The sequence below is a fragment of the Idiotropiscis lumnitzeri genome, chromosome 2 (genome assembly GCF_059441095.1).
Source record: "Idiotropiscis lumnitzeri isolate Australia: NSW breed Sydney's pygmy pipehorse chromosome 2, RoL_Ilum_1.0, whole genome shotgun sequence".
Classification (NCBI taxonomy): domain Eukaryota; kingdom Metazoa; phylum Chordata; class Actinopteri; order Syngnathiformes; family Syngnathidae; genus Idiotropiscis; species Idiotropiscis lumnitzeri.
The window spans coordinates 11,565,401-11,581,324 of NC_142392.1; the positions used below are offsets into that span (position 1 = coordinate 11,565,401).

General features: G+C 43.3%; 1 protein-coding gene and 1 pseudogene across 1 annotated transcript in view; one reads left to right on the top strand and one right to left on the bottom strand.

Moving 5' to 3' along the window:
- The window catches only part of LOC148341693 (uncharacterized), a 43,597-nt gene extending 31,528 nt beyond the window's left edge, over positions 1-12,069 (top strand). The window contains exon 5 of the mRNA XM_088287924.1: positions 11,886-12,069. Coding sequence (XP_088144050.1) covers positions 11,886-12,069 — 184 coding nt within the window. The remainder of the gene's footprint in view (positions 1-11,885) is intronic.
- Positions 12,070-12,869: 800 nt separating this feature from the next.
- LOC148341694 (uncharacterized) lies at positions 12,870-15,335 on the bottom strand (annotated as a pseudogene).
- Between the last annotated feature and the right edge of the window lie 589 nt (positions 15,336-15,924).

Here is a 15,924-nt window from a genome sequence, read left to right on the forward strand (position 1 = left end):
AACCGTGTTTGACAGGAAACCATTTAGCTCGCATTTAACAAAAGTGTGACCCAAACATGTCTTGTAAGCTGAAACCGTTCGAACAACAGGAAGAGTGTGGACGGGTGTGATGAAGTCAAAGTGTTCATGTTTTTCCATTCTTTATGAGTTTGCATCTACAAATTGCTTTGCTGTGCTTCAATAAAACGCCGCACAGGAGCGGGAACGCTTTTCTCTTTGCCGGACTGCTCCTCCTCAATCTTGGCTGGGTGATTCATTTGTGCAGGCTTGTCTCGTTTTTTTACAATAACTTCTCTGACATATCTTGTTCAAGCAATTCCTTCTGGAATGATTCAAACTGACTCTAAAAACTCTGCACACTACGGCAAAAATATCAATGGCGGTTGATAAATTTTAGTGGATAAAACACAAAGGGTTAAGTTTTTTTTTAAAAATCAAGTACGTATTAGTCTTATTTATGAACTTTGTACTGGCTTACAATGGTCTTAAAAAGGGAACACGTCACAACCCCCTTTTCTACCAACAAGCCCAGGAACATTTAGTTCTATCTCGAAATGCAAAATGAAATACTTGTAAACATATTTCACTTGAAGGATTTCTTTTCTATCAATGACATTATGTTGCGATGGCCCCCAGTGGCCCCCATTAATAAGTTAGGGTCCCACAACAGGTGTTCCATCAGACGCACACAATAGCCTGTGTGTGCTAACTTCAGCTCGCTTCCATAAACGTCTGTGACTATGTCAGGAATTAAATCGGGCATCAGCCTAAAGGATAATGTAAATGGCAGTCAATTTAAAACTGAACAAAGGTTAGACGGCTCGGAGCCACTTTTGTGATCCTGGCATGGAAGTCCATTGTTTCAGAGGGGTCTCGTTCACACCTCCTGTGGTGCAGCTGTGATCTAATCTTCCTGCATTCCTCTCCTGAATGTCTGGTCATTAGCATGGTCTAAACTTCAGTTACACTTAAAGGATTTCATACTTTTGACTATTAAAGGAATATAAGAGTTTGAGCTTAACATAGTTCATTAGATGTTGGTGCATCCAATGTATGAAAATGTGATATTGTAAAATGCTGAGAGTGTGACTGGTGGCGAGAAACTGGTTGCGGGGGTTGTGCAAGAATGGAATGTTTTAGAAACCGAAGGTGCTGAGCGAGACGAGATGACTCCGGGAAGGAGCGGCCATCGGGGGAATCGCACGCAGGAGGAGCCACGGGATTCGGCGGGAGGAGAAAGACCAATGAGAGCGAGCTAAAGTTAACTGCAATACACATAGCCAATAGAATCATGCCAGGATGCCTTTGTCTGTGCCATTTTGCATGTTGTATAGTATGAATCAGGACTGGGCAACTCGGGGGTAGAACACATTCGCTGGTGGTATGAGAGGTGTAGAGCTGTATTGAGAGGGACCCAAACTCAAGTTGTAGATTTGTGTGTTAGGAATAAATCCACTCGTGTGTGAAAATGCCGGCTTCCTGATACCTTTCTATTGCAGAACGAGCGCGCATATTGTTGGATGTGTGAGAGTTGGGTAAGGTCGCAAATTGGAGTCAAATTACTTATTTGAGTTTACATTGGGTTAAAGTTAAATTCTAACATTGATATAAAGATAAATTCCAACAATTTATGGTGACGCCGACGGGATGCATGAGAGGTAATAGAAGTCTGGGACTTCAAAGAGAGTCTGGGACTCTAAGAAAAGAAAAGAAGCCTGGGGCTTCAAGAGCCTGGGGCTCAAAGGAAGCCTGGGGCTTCAGGAAAAACCACAAGAGTCTGAGACTCGGGCCTGGGGCCCACGTCCACACCAGGTGACGACCTGATAAAGATTAAAGGATAAAGGAGCCACACTTCTGACCGGCCTTCCTCTTGGGCCCACAGTGACATAAGGTAAGCAGATCCTTTTCAAATTCTGCATATTGGCAACGCTAAATTATAAGAGGAAGGCGGAGTGGAACGGCGTTAAAATGTATAAATAAATAAGTGTAAAAGTGTGGACGATAGTAGTGTAAAATCTGGGATTTACCTACTAGAATAGTTTGGAACTATTCGTGGTTAAAATACGGTATAAAATCTGGGATTTACGTATCGGGACACGGTTTAAAATCTGGGATTTACGTGTCTGTGTGGAAGCTGTGTGAATGTGAAGGCTAAAATTGTTCTGCGTAAGAAGTGGTTGGGACACACACGAGTGGATTTCAGGATGTTGAAGGAGAGGAAGTGTTATAGTGGTCTCGGGTCCTGGGTGTGGCAAGGAGATTAAGGATAAATTCATAAAAATGAAACATAAAAAAGAGAAGAAAAACATGAAGTAGGGATGAAATAAGAAAAGAGAAAGAAAGAAAGCTAGAGAAAAGAGAAGAAATTGTGTCAGTGTAGCGATTGGAAGTTCAATAAGAAAAGAAAAGGAATGTGAAAAAGATGCAGAATGTGTAGAAAAGAGAAAGGAACAATTAATGTTCCATGGAAAGGAGGATGGTGAAACAGGCAGTATTGAGAATGACAGAGTTTGGTGATTGAAGAAGGTGTGACTTGAACAAATGAAAAGGATAAGAATTTGGGTCTGCTGTAAGGAGGAATTGAAGAAATAAATATTTTATGTTTCATACTTTAGTTGATGGTCTTTCTATTAAGGTAACTGTAATTAGTAACTGGAATGAAATGCACAGATGGAAATGACACAAAGAAAAAAGATTGGTGTTATGAAATCATAATTGAATGAAGCTTTTGAGAGCATGTGAAACCTTTGCAAGAGCATAGGTGGTTCCTGTCTTTGTAGTTTGTGATTTGATACCTTGATTGGTTGAGTGGCTTTGGTAAGGCTACAGTGAATTTGGAAAATTAAAGGAAAAAAAATAAGAGTGAGAAAGATTTTAAAGAAGGCAATGAGTATAGGTGTAATCGTAAAATCATGAGTGTGCTCTAACAAAGAGTTAACAGCTCTTTGAAGTTAGATGCCCGTTCCAAAGTAGGGGGAGGAAGTCAGAGAAGGAGGATGAAGTGATTGAAAAAGTGGAAGAAAAGACGGAATGTCTGAGAGGCATTTATCCACAGTTGCCAGACTCGCAACAGTATGTGTTTGAGCCGCCGCCCGATCCGACGGCGCCATTAATGGGGGGGGAGCAGAATGGTTTGAGATGCAAAAGATATAACGATTCACGGATGGCACCAGCGACCATACAATTGATCGAACAGGCTGTGAATAATGAGAGAGAGGGTGCGCGGAGAACAGCAGGGGAGTGTGGAGACGCCCGTGCTGGCCCCGGGGGGGGGAAGCACCAGCAGGAACATGTAAACATTTCAGACACAAGAGGAAAAACAGGCATCAATGGCAGTCGTTAACTGATTGAAAAGGAAGATATGCCTTTTGGTGCTCTCGTAAGAAGGTCACAGTCCTTTTGTTTCAGAGGTGTGTCGCGGCACCCCCCTCGATGTTGCAGACGTTGATCTAATCTTCAGGCATCTGCCTCTCATTGAGGTGTGGAGCAGTTTTTTTTACAGTGCTAGTGTAGTATGGTACGGGATAAAATATATGTATTCAACCTAACAATAAATACAAATTAGCAGGGAATTAGAACACAAGTTAAACACTGAAACATGCAGGGGATGCCTGAGGAACAGCAGGGCGGCGACAATCTTATTAAAATTTAAATTTTAAGCAAAGGGATTATGGTTTTGGGATAAGTTTTAAGTGAAGTATTCTATGAACATGTTGAAAGAAAATCTTTGGAAAGGGGAATATCTAGCCATTGGAGATTGGTTTACCAAATTTAAAGTTGGACTAAATAGTTTTGTAGATGATTTATTAACTGATGTGTATTAAATGTGACAAAGGTGGAAGACAGATGTTTTTGTTTGACTGTACGACGCGAACGCTGACATGACAATTTTAGAGGATATGACATCATTCCATAAATACCAGACTGCTAACATTCGCATCTATGAGCTGTTTGATGTCACAGGTGCAGTTTCGTCAGCTGCGTCCAGGAGAGGAGAAACAACTTCACGGGGAGTGAATGGGAAAATCCAGAGACCCACAGTTGTAAATTTTGGCATACGCTGGCTAAATTAAGGCAAAATTATGGATCTGCCAGCACAAATCTCAGTGAAATCAAGGCGGACGCGCCAAGGGAGGGGTCTCTGTGTGGAATTGGAAAGTATCGTTTGGTGAATGACAGTGTGAAAGAAAAGTGTTTGTATGCATATGTGGTTTGAGTGAATGTTGTAGGGACGGGCCTCAGGACAGAAAATTGTTTGAGGTCACCGGCAAGCCCTTACAGTACTTAGGATGCGATGGGTGGACAGGCCTGATCAACCTGAATCCCTATTGCACTCCCGAGTATTGATTTTGAAATTGTTTTTGGAGATAGATTGGAGTAATTAAATTCAAGCATCAAGTGAATGATTGATTGACGTTATTACACAAAATTTATGCAAAACTGAAAGTTTTGGAAGGAAGATAATTTACCCCTTCTCATTCTCACTGGCAAGTGCCACTCGTCCAGTTCTGTCCACAGGTTTGAGGTGACATGTGACCAGTGTGACCAGAAGGCCAGAGACTGCTTCAAATAGCGCCTCACCACTACCATCCCAGAGGTTCTCCTCAACAAGGAGGGAGATATAAGACATATTCACATTGGATGCGCGACTAGATAACACACACCCAGTCCAGGATAGGGCAAAATTTTCTTGGATTGTTTAGACTTTTCCATATAATACAGCACCACAGCAGTGATACTTGAAGTTAATGTCGAATTAGTGGCACTGTTTTTATGGAAAATTACTCACTTAACGCAAGGGTAAGTTGTTGTAGAGGAGATATTTCAGACAAAAATGACCCTGGAGTGGTCTCAAGCACGTGTCTCATGTTGGATGTATGAATGTTATTCTGATATTTTCATTGTAACGTAGTTCAATGTATTTAGGACTAAGACATTGTAAAACACTGTTTGGAAGAACTTATAGAATACCTCAAATTTAAGAACAAATGGGAAATAGAGGTTGAAGCAACTTTAGTTGACCATATGTGAAAAGTGTTAGGAAAACAAAAGACAGGCGCAAATTTAGAGTGACAAGGATCTTTCTGTCTCCCAGCAGGGGCACAAAATGGGTGAAGCCAGGATACTGGGTGCTTGTAGGAAGTTTGAAGATAAGACATTTGTAATTACCCAAGGGGGAAGGAGGCGTTAGTAACAGCTCTCACAGCTGTAAAGATAGCAGAAAGGTCAACATTGGTTTATTCGACATGTTGTAAAGAGGTCACACGTTGTAAAGAGGTCACGTTGGTTGAAATCTCCTACAAAGGAGACACCAGACTAAGAGGTTTATACAGAGTTACAGGCGGGACAAAATTTATTTCAGAGGAACCATCCTCACTTGAGGCCGAGGCCAGATCTGCTGACCAGCATGATGGTCACCAGCTAAATGGGGACACCTCAGGTGAGATTGGCTGTGCCGTGCATCAGATATTTCTGGCCCGTTGGGGTCGATGTTGCTGTGTCTTTCAGGTGGGGAAAAGGGAGACAGGCCTGGTCTATGTGGCCAGGGCGAGACATGAATGGAGTGAGACTTCCGGCAGTGACCCATCCAATAATGTCGACATTACACAGCTGTTCCAGTTGGCCGTCCACAAGGGCGTGCACCTTCCAGTGGCAGACATCAGGCGAAATAGTCCATGAATGAAATAATGCTAATCGGCCTAAGTAGAACACATTTTGTACCTAATTTTGCACGACATCAGAAAAGGAATATATGGGATTGGATTAAGGAGCGTGACTAAAATTGTTGTACTTGCAGGTTTAGAAGGCCAAGAGAGATAAGAAAAAAGGAGGCAGCTGCTCCTTCCACTTCTGCTGCTTCTGGGCAAGGTTCGGGTGACGCAGCGCCACAGCAGACTGGCTGCTGTCCATGGCAGGCCAGTCAACGAGGTTGGGATTGCAGTCACAGAGGTACGGGTGGTTACTGACGGGGGTTGTGAGTGGGGTGTGCACTTGCTGCGGGGTGTGGGGTCACTGGGTGATGAGCTGTCCATGCCGAGCCACTTTCTGGAATGTGCCATCCTCCGGTGCCATATCTGTCACAAAGAGCTCCACCAGCGCAGGGGGCGCCACCGTTACCCACTCCCAACGCACTTGACACAAACCCGCTCGTACCCCATTCCATGACAGGGGGCAGCGGAGCTTCAGCATTCGAGGACTAGCAGGTCCTAGCAGTCCGGGGACGGTGGATGGACAAGTTTTCGATGGTGCTGGATATTGGGGCGAGCTATGAGCTCCTTCCGCAACCCCCACTGAGCCATGTGGACTCTCAAGAGTGCCTGAGTCACTGCCATTGACTGAACGAACACTGGAATTCGAGTGGCATTCCCGGATGGGACTGAACTTGACTGTGCACATCCGTTGGAGGGAGCATATGTCGTGCTCTCTTCCTTCCCAGTGGCTAAACTGAACTGAAACATTTGAGGGCAGCTCTGAAACCTGGTTCCCATCCTCCCGCGGTGGGTATTCCCTGTTCTTGCTCTGGTCTGAGTGGTTTAGCAACCACCACCCTTTCAATTCACCAATTGACATATCACATTGTACATGTGATCACAAACATGATTTGGTTTATCAAAAATGCACTCATCCAAATTTAGTCATGAGTGCATCTTGCGTTAGAATTATATATTTGTTATGTCTACTGGCGTTGCCTCGCACGCGTGCCTTGTCCCTGAGCAGCGGAAATGGTATGAATTGTTTACTTTCGCCGAGCCACAAATCGCATTGAATATTGATGAGCGTCATCATACTAGAGATCTAGACCCCATAGTTGTTGCACAATCGGGAGATCATATATCAGCACCGACTACAAATTCTTTGGTTTTGGGAACATTACTAAATTTCAAAATTTCCAGGGAAGGGTCGCTCGGAAATGGTAGTTCTGTGTGTGTCTCTGCTAGAGGTGTTGTGGACCCAGGGCCCGACTGAGTTGGGGCTCGGCTCCACAGCTCCGCGATGTTTTTACTGTCTCTACCCCCTCCCCCAGTTGACAGAATCAGTGTGGGCACAGCCTGTAGGTGGATTGAGCCAATCATGAGACAATAGGAGGTGAAGACTGCAGCGGTCTTGGAGCTGTCTATGTCTTGTAGGGCACCTTTTCTTCCCGTAAAAAAAAAAAAAAATAAATAAAAAATAGAGGTTTAATTCGGTATCTGCGTTATTATAGTTTTGGGATTTTTTATTTTAAGCATAAATGGTTACTATTTCATTTGTGTTGCTTTAAAATTTGTCAATTAACAGTCAAAATTGGAGCGTTAGCTCGAGGCTTAATTTGTAATCTCGGAACACAGTTAGATATTTGAACTCAGTGAACTCAGCATCACTGGAGTCGGACATCGCTCCGTACATCAACCTCCGGGTGCTTTCCCGGAGGTGGACTCGATCTCGCTGATAAGGACAGTTTAGAGTTCTGGCTAGAACCTGACACGCCATCCAATTGGGAACTACGGGACAGAAGTGGTACCATAACTCACAGTTGCGCCCGGCCCCTGTATTTGTGCCCGCCATGGTTGAGCTTAGAGGTTGACCGCCCGGACGGGCAGGTCAAGAGAGGGAATGTGTAGATGGCATGAATTGGATCAAAGTCAGACACTTTCGAGTCTGAACAAAGACGATGACGATGCAAATGTTTAACTTATTGACTATTTTACCTGCTGGCGTGTGCTTTGTGTGGACGATGTTTGCGTTTGAACATAGGATGCGGGATGACAGAAGTGATGGAGCGAAAGGAGCATGTAATGGAATGGTATGGTATGGAGCAGAGCGAGATGATGGTAAGACGCTGACACAGACACAACAACTACTGCTAAATCTGAAATGTAAACAACCGACACAGGTGAACACTTGGGTACAATTTTAATTGGACACACCCATGGAATGATGTGGGAATAAAAAAGAAAGAGCCTATTTTTGACACCCAAGTTGCAAAACAAAAGTTCACCTGCCTAAAAGTTAAATGGGACTGGTCCTGGGATTGGAAATCTCCAGGAGTCATGGTGTAATGAAAATGTGTCTTTGCCAGTAGGAATCCCTCTCGCTCGTGATGATGTTTGGCTATGGTGTGGAGAGAAAGTGCTGTACGATAGGCTTCCCACCAATGCCTCAGGTAAGTGCGCCCTGGTAACGCTGATCATGCCAGTTAGTGTGACAGCCTTAGATCTGGCCAAAATGGAGTGGGAAGGTGTTGGACAATGGGGAAGAATCCCCTTCCTTAACAGGAAGAGAAGGGACATGCAAGAATGGTTGAATGCAGGAGATCCCACGTATATAGATGCAATTGGAGTTCCAAGAGGGATCCCTGACGAGTATAAATTGGTGGATCAAATTGCGGCAGGATGGGAGAGCCTTTTCCTGTTCGTTACAGTAAACAAAAATGTGGACCGGATTAATTATGCCCACTATAATGTCCAACGATTGGCGAATTTTACCACCTCAGCACTCCAGGCAGTGCATGAGCAATTGGCTGCCACGTCTCTTATGGCATTCCAGAACAGAATAAGCTTAGATATGTTGTTAGCCGAAAGAGGAGGGGTGTGTGGTATTTTGGGGATCAGTGTTGTACTCTGATTCCCAACAATACATCTCCTGACGGTCGCCTTACCAAGGCATTGGAGGGTCTGCGCACGCTAAGTAACAAAATGAAGGAGCACTCAGGTGTGGACACCAGTTGGTATTCTGACTGGTTCAACATCTTTGGTAAATATAAAAGCCTGATTGCATCAGTACTGATTTCTATCGCTGTGTTTGCCGCTATTATGGTGTTATGCGGATGTTGCTGTATTCCATGTATCAGATCATTAACTGTTAAGACAATAGAACGCACGTTGGGGCCACTCCCTCCTGGGGGTCAGTACATGATGATCCCTCAAAAGGACCCCCAGGAGGCGGAGGTAGCGTGGCCCTCCGGGAGTCCAGGATGTGAGTATGGAAAGATGGCCTCGGGGACCTGAGGCCATAAGGAGGGAAGGAAATTTTCTACTGATTCTTATTCTTTTACTAATTGTTTGATGTGTTTTAGTTTTATGGCAAGTGATGTCGAGCTCGTGTGCAGCAATGAAACAAGGTGTTCTAGTGATGACCTCAGATGTCTGAGGTCATGAGAGGGATTAAAGGATAATGTAAATGGCAGTCAATTTAAAACTGAACAAAGGTTAGACGGCTCGGAGCCACTTTTGTGATCCTGGCATGGAAGTCCATTGTTTCAGAGGGGTCTCGTTCACACCTCCTGTGGTGCAGCTGTGATCTAATCTTCCTGCATTCCTCTCCTGAATGTCTGGTCATTAGCATGGTCTAAACTTCAGTTACACTTAAAGGATTTCATACTTTTGACTATTAAAGGAATATAAGAGTTTGAGCTTAACATAGTTCATTAGATGTTGGTGCATCCAATGTATGAAAATGTGATATTGTAAAATGCTGAGAGTGTGACTGGTGGCGAGAAACTGGTTGCGGGGGTTGTGCAAGAATGGAATGTTTTAGAAACCGAAGGTGCTGAGCGAGACGAGATGACTCCGGGAAGGAGCGGCCATCGGGGGAATCGCACGCAGGAGGAGCCACGGGATTCGGCGGGAGGAGAAAGACCAATGAGAGCGAGCTAAAGTTAACTGCAATACACATAGCCAATAGAATCATGCCAGGATGCCTTTGTCTGTGCCATTTTGCATGTTGTATAGTATGAATCAGGACTGGGCAACTCGGGGGTAGAACACATTCGCTGGTGGTATGAGAGGTGTAGAGCTGTATTGAGAGGGACCCAAACTCAAGTTGTAGATTTGTGTGTTAGGAATAAATCCACTCGTGTGTGAAAATGCCGGCTTCCTGATACCTTTCTATTGCAGAACGAGCGCGCATATTGTTGGATGTGTGAGAGTTGGGTAAGGTCGCAAATTGGAGTCAGATTACTTATTTGAGTTTACATTGGGTTAAAGTTAAATTCTAACATTGATATAAAGATAAATTCCAACAGAGCACAGAAAGGTTTAAAGGGAAGTCTCTGCTTTGAAGCTTGCCCCACAGAGTAATACAATTGCACTTGGTAACAAATAAGTTTCCGCAAAGTCGGTCAGCCAGGATGAAATAGTTAAAGACAGAGAGTTTCCAGAGTTAACAAGTATCATTAAGCGTTCACTGTATCGCGTACCATCGCTATTTAGAATTTATTGTCATTGTGCCCGCAGGTGGTCAAAAGTAAAGACGGCTGCCGCCAGCACAAACGGCCCCAAAACCTGAAAATAATATTGAAGAGAGATAGAAAAAGAAATCTGCCAATATGGAAATGCACTGGTGCCGGACTACGAGTCCATCATAAAACAGAAGCATTATTCGGTAAATAAATTAAGGTTGAATGATTTAGAAAAATAACATAAATTATGCTGCTTTATATTTTGATGTAAAATCTTAAGAGCTCCTTTCAGAGCGCATTCTCGCATTTAGTACGAGGGATTGTGTACATTATTTAAGAAATGAGACATTAAGTGATAAAGACTGCGTAAACATCATTTAAGAAATAATAAAAGCCTTGTTCTTCTGAACTGTCAGTAAAACACCGGACTTAATAGCTCTCGGGTGGTGCTTTATGTTTAGTGGAAAACACCAAAATTTGTTTAATACCATTTATGCTTGCATACTCTTACGCTGATATATTGTGTTTTCAGTAAGTCGATGTCAGATGCACAGAATGGAATGGTGTTTATCTACTTCTTTGAAAAGGTAAATATTTTACGAATCCGATAAGAAATGTAGCAATTTTTGTAATGTTAGCAAAGTCGAGTAAGTTTTGCTGCAGATATGACTTGACACCGATTTGACAGTCTTTTTCATCCTTAATTTACTTTTCTTTTTTTTTAAATCTGACTTGATGATTTATTATCCTGACAAAATTCTGACTAATAGCTACTGTTAACATCTTTGGCAGCGAGACTTCAGCAAACTATTAAAACAATAACAATAATATGCTTATTCTCTTCCTTTGTTTTTTGTTTCTTTTGTAGGAGACATGACTGTGATATATTAACAAAAAAGATGGCAGGAATTTGTTCATATTCATTTTTTTTGTCTTGGCGTGTTTAATTTTTTTTCAAAAGGAAAACAGGCAACATAAAAGATAGCCGCATTTTCGCAAATAAACCTCATTCTCATTTTCTGTATTTTGATTATTTGAAAAATATCTCTCGGGTTGTTGGGTGCGTGTCTTGAATTTCACAATGTATTATTTACCAGTGATGCACGATAATATTACCATTGTTTTTAACACGCTGGCCATCGATCATGTGGTATTGGCATTAATTTCACAGTTTGCGCCGTGACTTTTGACCGTAGGTCAGTCAAATGGTCCAGGCTGACTTTCTAGACACTGAGCATGAACTGTAAAATAGTCCCACTTTTTCCATGCATTGTAAATGATTCACTTTGTGACTATAGTAACATGGCAGAAAATAGTCAGAAATGTTTATCATTGTTTTCCAAAGTAAATGCCGGTGTTTGCCCGTCTTATTCTGAGTCACAAATCAGAGAAAATTAACTTTCAAAAGGCTGAAATCAGGACTTGGGCAATTTGAATTTTAAGTAGTGTCTCTCAACGATTAACCGATTATCAAAATACTTAACATTTGATTCCAGATTAATTATAGCGGTCACTGAAGGTGTAGTGGTACACTCGACTCGACCGAGTTGTGTTTTTTACACTTCACCTGTGCAAACCAGAACACTAAGAGCAGAGTTGTTGAACTTACATGTCCGTAGTTGAGGAACCCTTGTTTAATGGCAATTTGTTCTGCTTCCTCCCGACCTCCTGGTATGTGGACAGCTCATGTGATGGTGTAGACCCTCTGACCCGTTGTTGGTTGCAGCCCCGAAACCAGCAAGATCAACAGGGATTATAAAATCAACTCCACCAGTGTGAGCTTTCGGTTGCTCGCAGAGGGAGATGGTGGGCCCGCAGCCATGGGGTCTCCAGAAGCAGCACAGTTTACGAGTACTGCCCCTTTCCGCCAGGCTAGGACTGCCCGCGGTACTTGCCAGTGTATGGAGTGACAAAGACAGGAAAGGTCACAGCTTACCTGATGGAAAACACAGGGGGAAGGTGGAAGAATAAATACAAGAGTGCATAGTTACAAGTTTGAAAAGTAGCACGCAATAAAACGGTCGTCATCAGGCAAGAAAAGGTGCAACAATTGAATGATTAGGCTATCATTAATGTCATGTCATTATCCACACCGCTTATCCTGTACAGGGTCGCGGGAGGGTGCTGGAGCCTATCCCAGCTGACTACGGGCGAAAAGCGCACAACACCCTAAGCTGGTTGCCAGCCAGTCACAGGACGGACATAGACACCGGCTCTGAGTGGAAACTGAACCCACGCTGCCCACACAGCACACAACTCGGTCGAGTCTATCCATTACTCACAAATAATTACAGTGGAACCTCGGTTCTCGAACGACTCTGAGTTCGAACAAATCGGAGTCCGAACAAAAAAATAGAGAAATTCTTGCTTCGCAGTTCGAACAAACATCGGAGTTCGAACGCCGGTATGACGCGTGAGTGCGTACGCGAGGGTGGGATGCTGAGCGGCGTACGGGTGTAGATCGCTCTCTTGCTCTCTTCGTGACCAACTGTTGTCGCGTGCGGACGTGCTGCGTTTTGCTCTCGCGTTTTATATAGGTGTACGAAGTGTTTTATCCCCTAATCATGCCTCCAAAGAAAGTCAGTGCAAGCAGTAAAGGAATGGTTTCGGTGTTCGAACAATTAGCTTTTCGAACAGGGTTCTGGAACGGATTATGGTCGAGAACCGAGGTTCCACTGTATATTGAAATTAGAGGACACTGCAGGGAATGTCATGGCCATCTTGACATCAATTGCGACAGAGAGCCTGAACTCGACGGTCCAATGATGCTCAACTGTTTACATCAAGAACATTGATGACTCTCATTACACTGGCAGCTCAAAGCGATTCCTGTCTGGGCAGTTGCATGTGAAGATAGCCAAGGAACTTGTTGAGGGCAGGATGGAACCACATGTATGGCGGGCATCGCAGGGAACAACACTAATGGACTTCGGAGATCCTGAGCCAAGCCACCTCCCAAATTTGGCCACCCTGCGCAAGGCAAAACAAGAGAGAAATGATTTGGCATTAGGTGATAAAAATCCAATTTTGTCGTTGCAGCTGTTAAAGTACAGTACACCTCACAGTGGGAGCATCAAAGCCATTGGACTTGACAAATTCTTCTGTCATTACTGGAGTCAAACACAAATGCATGTGTACAAGACATTGTCAAAAAAACCTCATCCAACTGTATGCTTTGATGCTAAGCATGATGTTAGCGCTATCACAGGGTGGCTAAAAGAATGGATCCATGCAGGTGCACCGGTCCCAAAAGAAGCTGTAAGTGATTTCTCTCTCGCAATTCTTGGATCTCTGGTCAAAGCTTTTACCCCACATCCTGATTTGAAGAGCTACATTAATGAGTGCTTTAAAGTCTTGCTGGGGAATCAGCATGCAAACCTGCCGCCATGCTTTGTCAGGGTAGATGTTGCACATTGCATCAAAATGATCTGCCAATGGGACTGCCTGAAAAATAAAAGACATCGTGTTAAAGAGTTTATGTGAGATCATTAGCACAACTACTCAAGTCACAATGTGTGGAACATTCAACAGAACTTCTACGTGCCATCACTATTGTGGCACTGAGTGAGTCCGAAGGTAATGACAGTTCTGCAACCCCTCTCCCATCAGAAAAGTGGAAGAAATACCTAAAAGCTCAAATTGCACAAGAAGACTGTATCAGCATGCCAGACACAGAGGTTCAGGCACAGGAACCCGTCGAGGCGCATCAACAGATCCACACTAATGCTCGACAGTGGGTGACTGAATTATGCGAGGAGAGCAGGTCACTTGCCATGGCTGAGGGAGACAGAGATAACATCCACTTCCTCCCTGAGATTATTCCCCACATCATCAGACTGGGAAGTTACTTACCACTCTGGACAGGAGTAATGGTCCCTCTCTTCCGAAGCACCACCATCACTGCAAGTTCGGCAGCTGTTGAAACAGAGTTTAAAAACATAAAAAATGGGCTTTTCAAGCATGAAAGCCTTCCCATTCGTGTCGACCGGTTTGTTGCCCGTCATCTTGCCTTCATTGAGGGAAATATGCGGATTTCTGCTGCAAAACAAAAAAGAGAAAAGGCTGATGTAGGTGATGGGTGATGCTACGACTGTCTTAAGACCTGACGATGTCTCTACTTCCCAGAGTGGGGGAAAAAATGTAAAAAATTATGCTGACCTTGGTGATGAATCTGATGCTGCTGCAAACAATCTTCAAATTACCGAAGTTGAGAACTGGAGAGGCTTAGAAGTTCCACCCAAAAAAGGAAGATGAGTTCATATCTCTCTCCTTGTCCTGAGTGGCTGCATGTGGATTCATCCGTGGAACGTAAAAAAGTCAAGGTGCAATTGTTGAAAAATGGAAACCAACAACAGCCTGTTAAACTTTCCAAATTGAAAGTCGCTGTGCTCAACATTTGTGCATTTGATGCCGTGTTTCAGTCTTTCTTGCTCTTATTGTGACAGCTTTTCATTTGAAAAGGCTGTAAGCAGCAAGACCTGTGACAATCCATTCCTCCACTTGGTAAAAACCATCGCAACACGAGTTGTGACACAACACGTGTATTCCAAGAGGGCAGAACTCCTGAAAGAAATATTCAAGCCTGTCCACCTAACCTCTGGTGCTCTCCAAATAGATGCACAATGCCACATCTCGACAGTGATTGAGAGAGCTATGAGGAATCTTCCAAGTGTATACTTGAAAAAACAATGTTCCTCACCGTACTGCAGCCTAAGCACTCAAGTAATAAGGGAAGTTCCGCTTGTGTGTACCAACATTGCTGTCCTGCAGACCTGTGGCATGACTCATCTTCAGACTGCTGCTGAAGAAGGACTGAGCCTTCCTGACTCTACTTGCCTCCGACCAATCCAAAATGCATCTCAGTGTCCATCTACATTTAAAAAGCAAGACAACAGTACAGGAAAGGCTCTGTGTTCGGCGAATGTTTCCCACAGCTACAGTCTTGGAGAATGTTTGTGGATTGACACCGACCTTGGTACGAGTTGGACAGAATTTGCCCTGCTTGAAATTCCCTCTAGTCTGGTGCTGCAAGAGAATATGTTTACTTTGAGAGCAGTCATAGGATTTCAAAGAGGTTTGACCCAGGATTCTCTTGGACATTATGTGGCATACTGCAGGAGGGCTGCTTTTGCCTGGGAGATGTACAATGACCTGGAAAGTGGAGTGAAAGCAGCATCAGAAAGGACAAAGTTCTTCCCACATGCTTTGTTCTTCACAAAGCAGTGATTGCTTAATTGTTGCAATGTAAATAGTTTGGTGTTTTTTTTTTTTTTTACACAAAGCTATAGTTTCAACCCAAACTTTCTCTACAGGCTCTCATCAATTACACATGGACTGTTTTTATATTAATTCAGTTGTTCTCAAATGAGGGAATGCTACATCGAGGGGTGTGTTTATGTTGTTTTTATTTCAAAATAGTTCAACGGATGTTTCGGCCTCACGTCTGCTATAATTTAAGAAATAATCACATAGCTTTAATGACTACTGAAAAAATAAACACGTGAGCGGCAGAACAACATATTAAAAGAAATAAGATCGAATTTAAAGTAATTTACAGCAGTGAAAACAGGAAGATTTTAAGATTATTGCATGCTAGCAAAAAAAAGCTACAACAGTGAGTGTGACATGTTTACCTGAAGTTCGTCCGGCAACAGTTGCTTTCCAGGATCATGAAGAATGTAAAATGCGCAGAAACATGCAAAACATCGGTTCATTCCAGGAACTAGTTTATAACCTGGAATTAATAACAAATACGAGTGATTCAA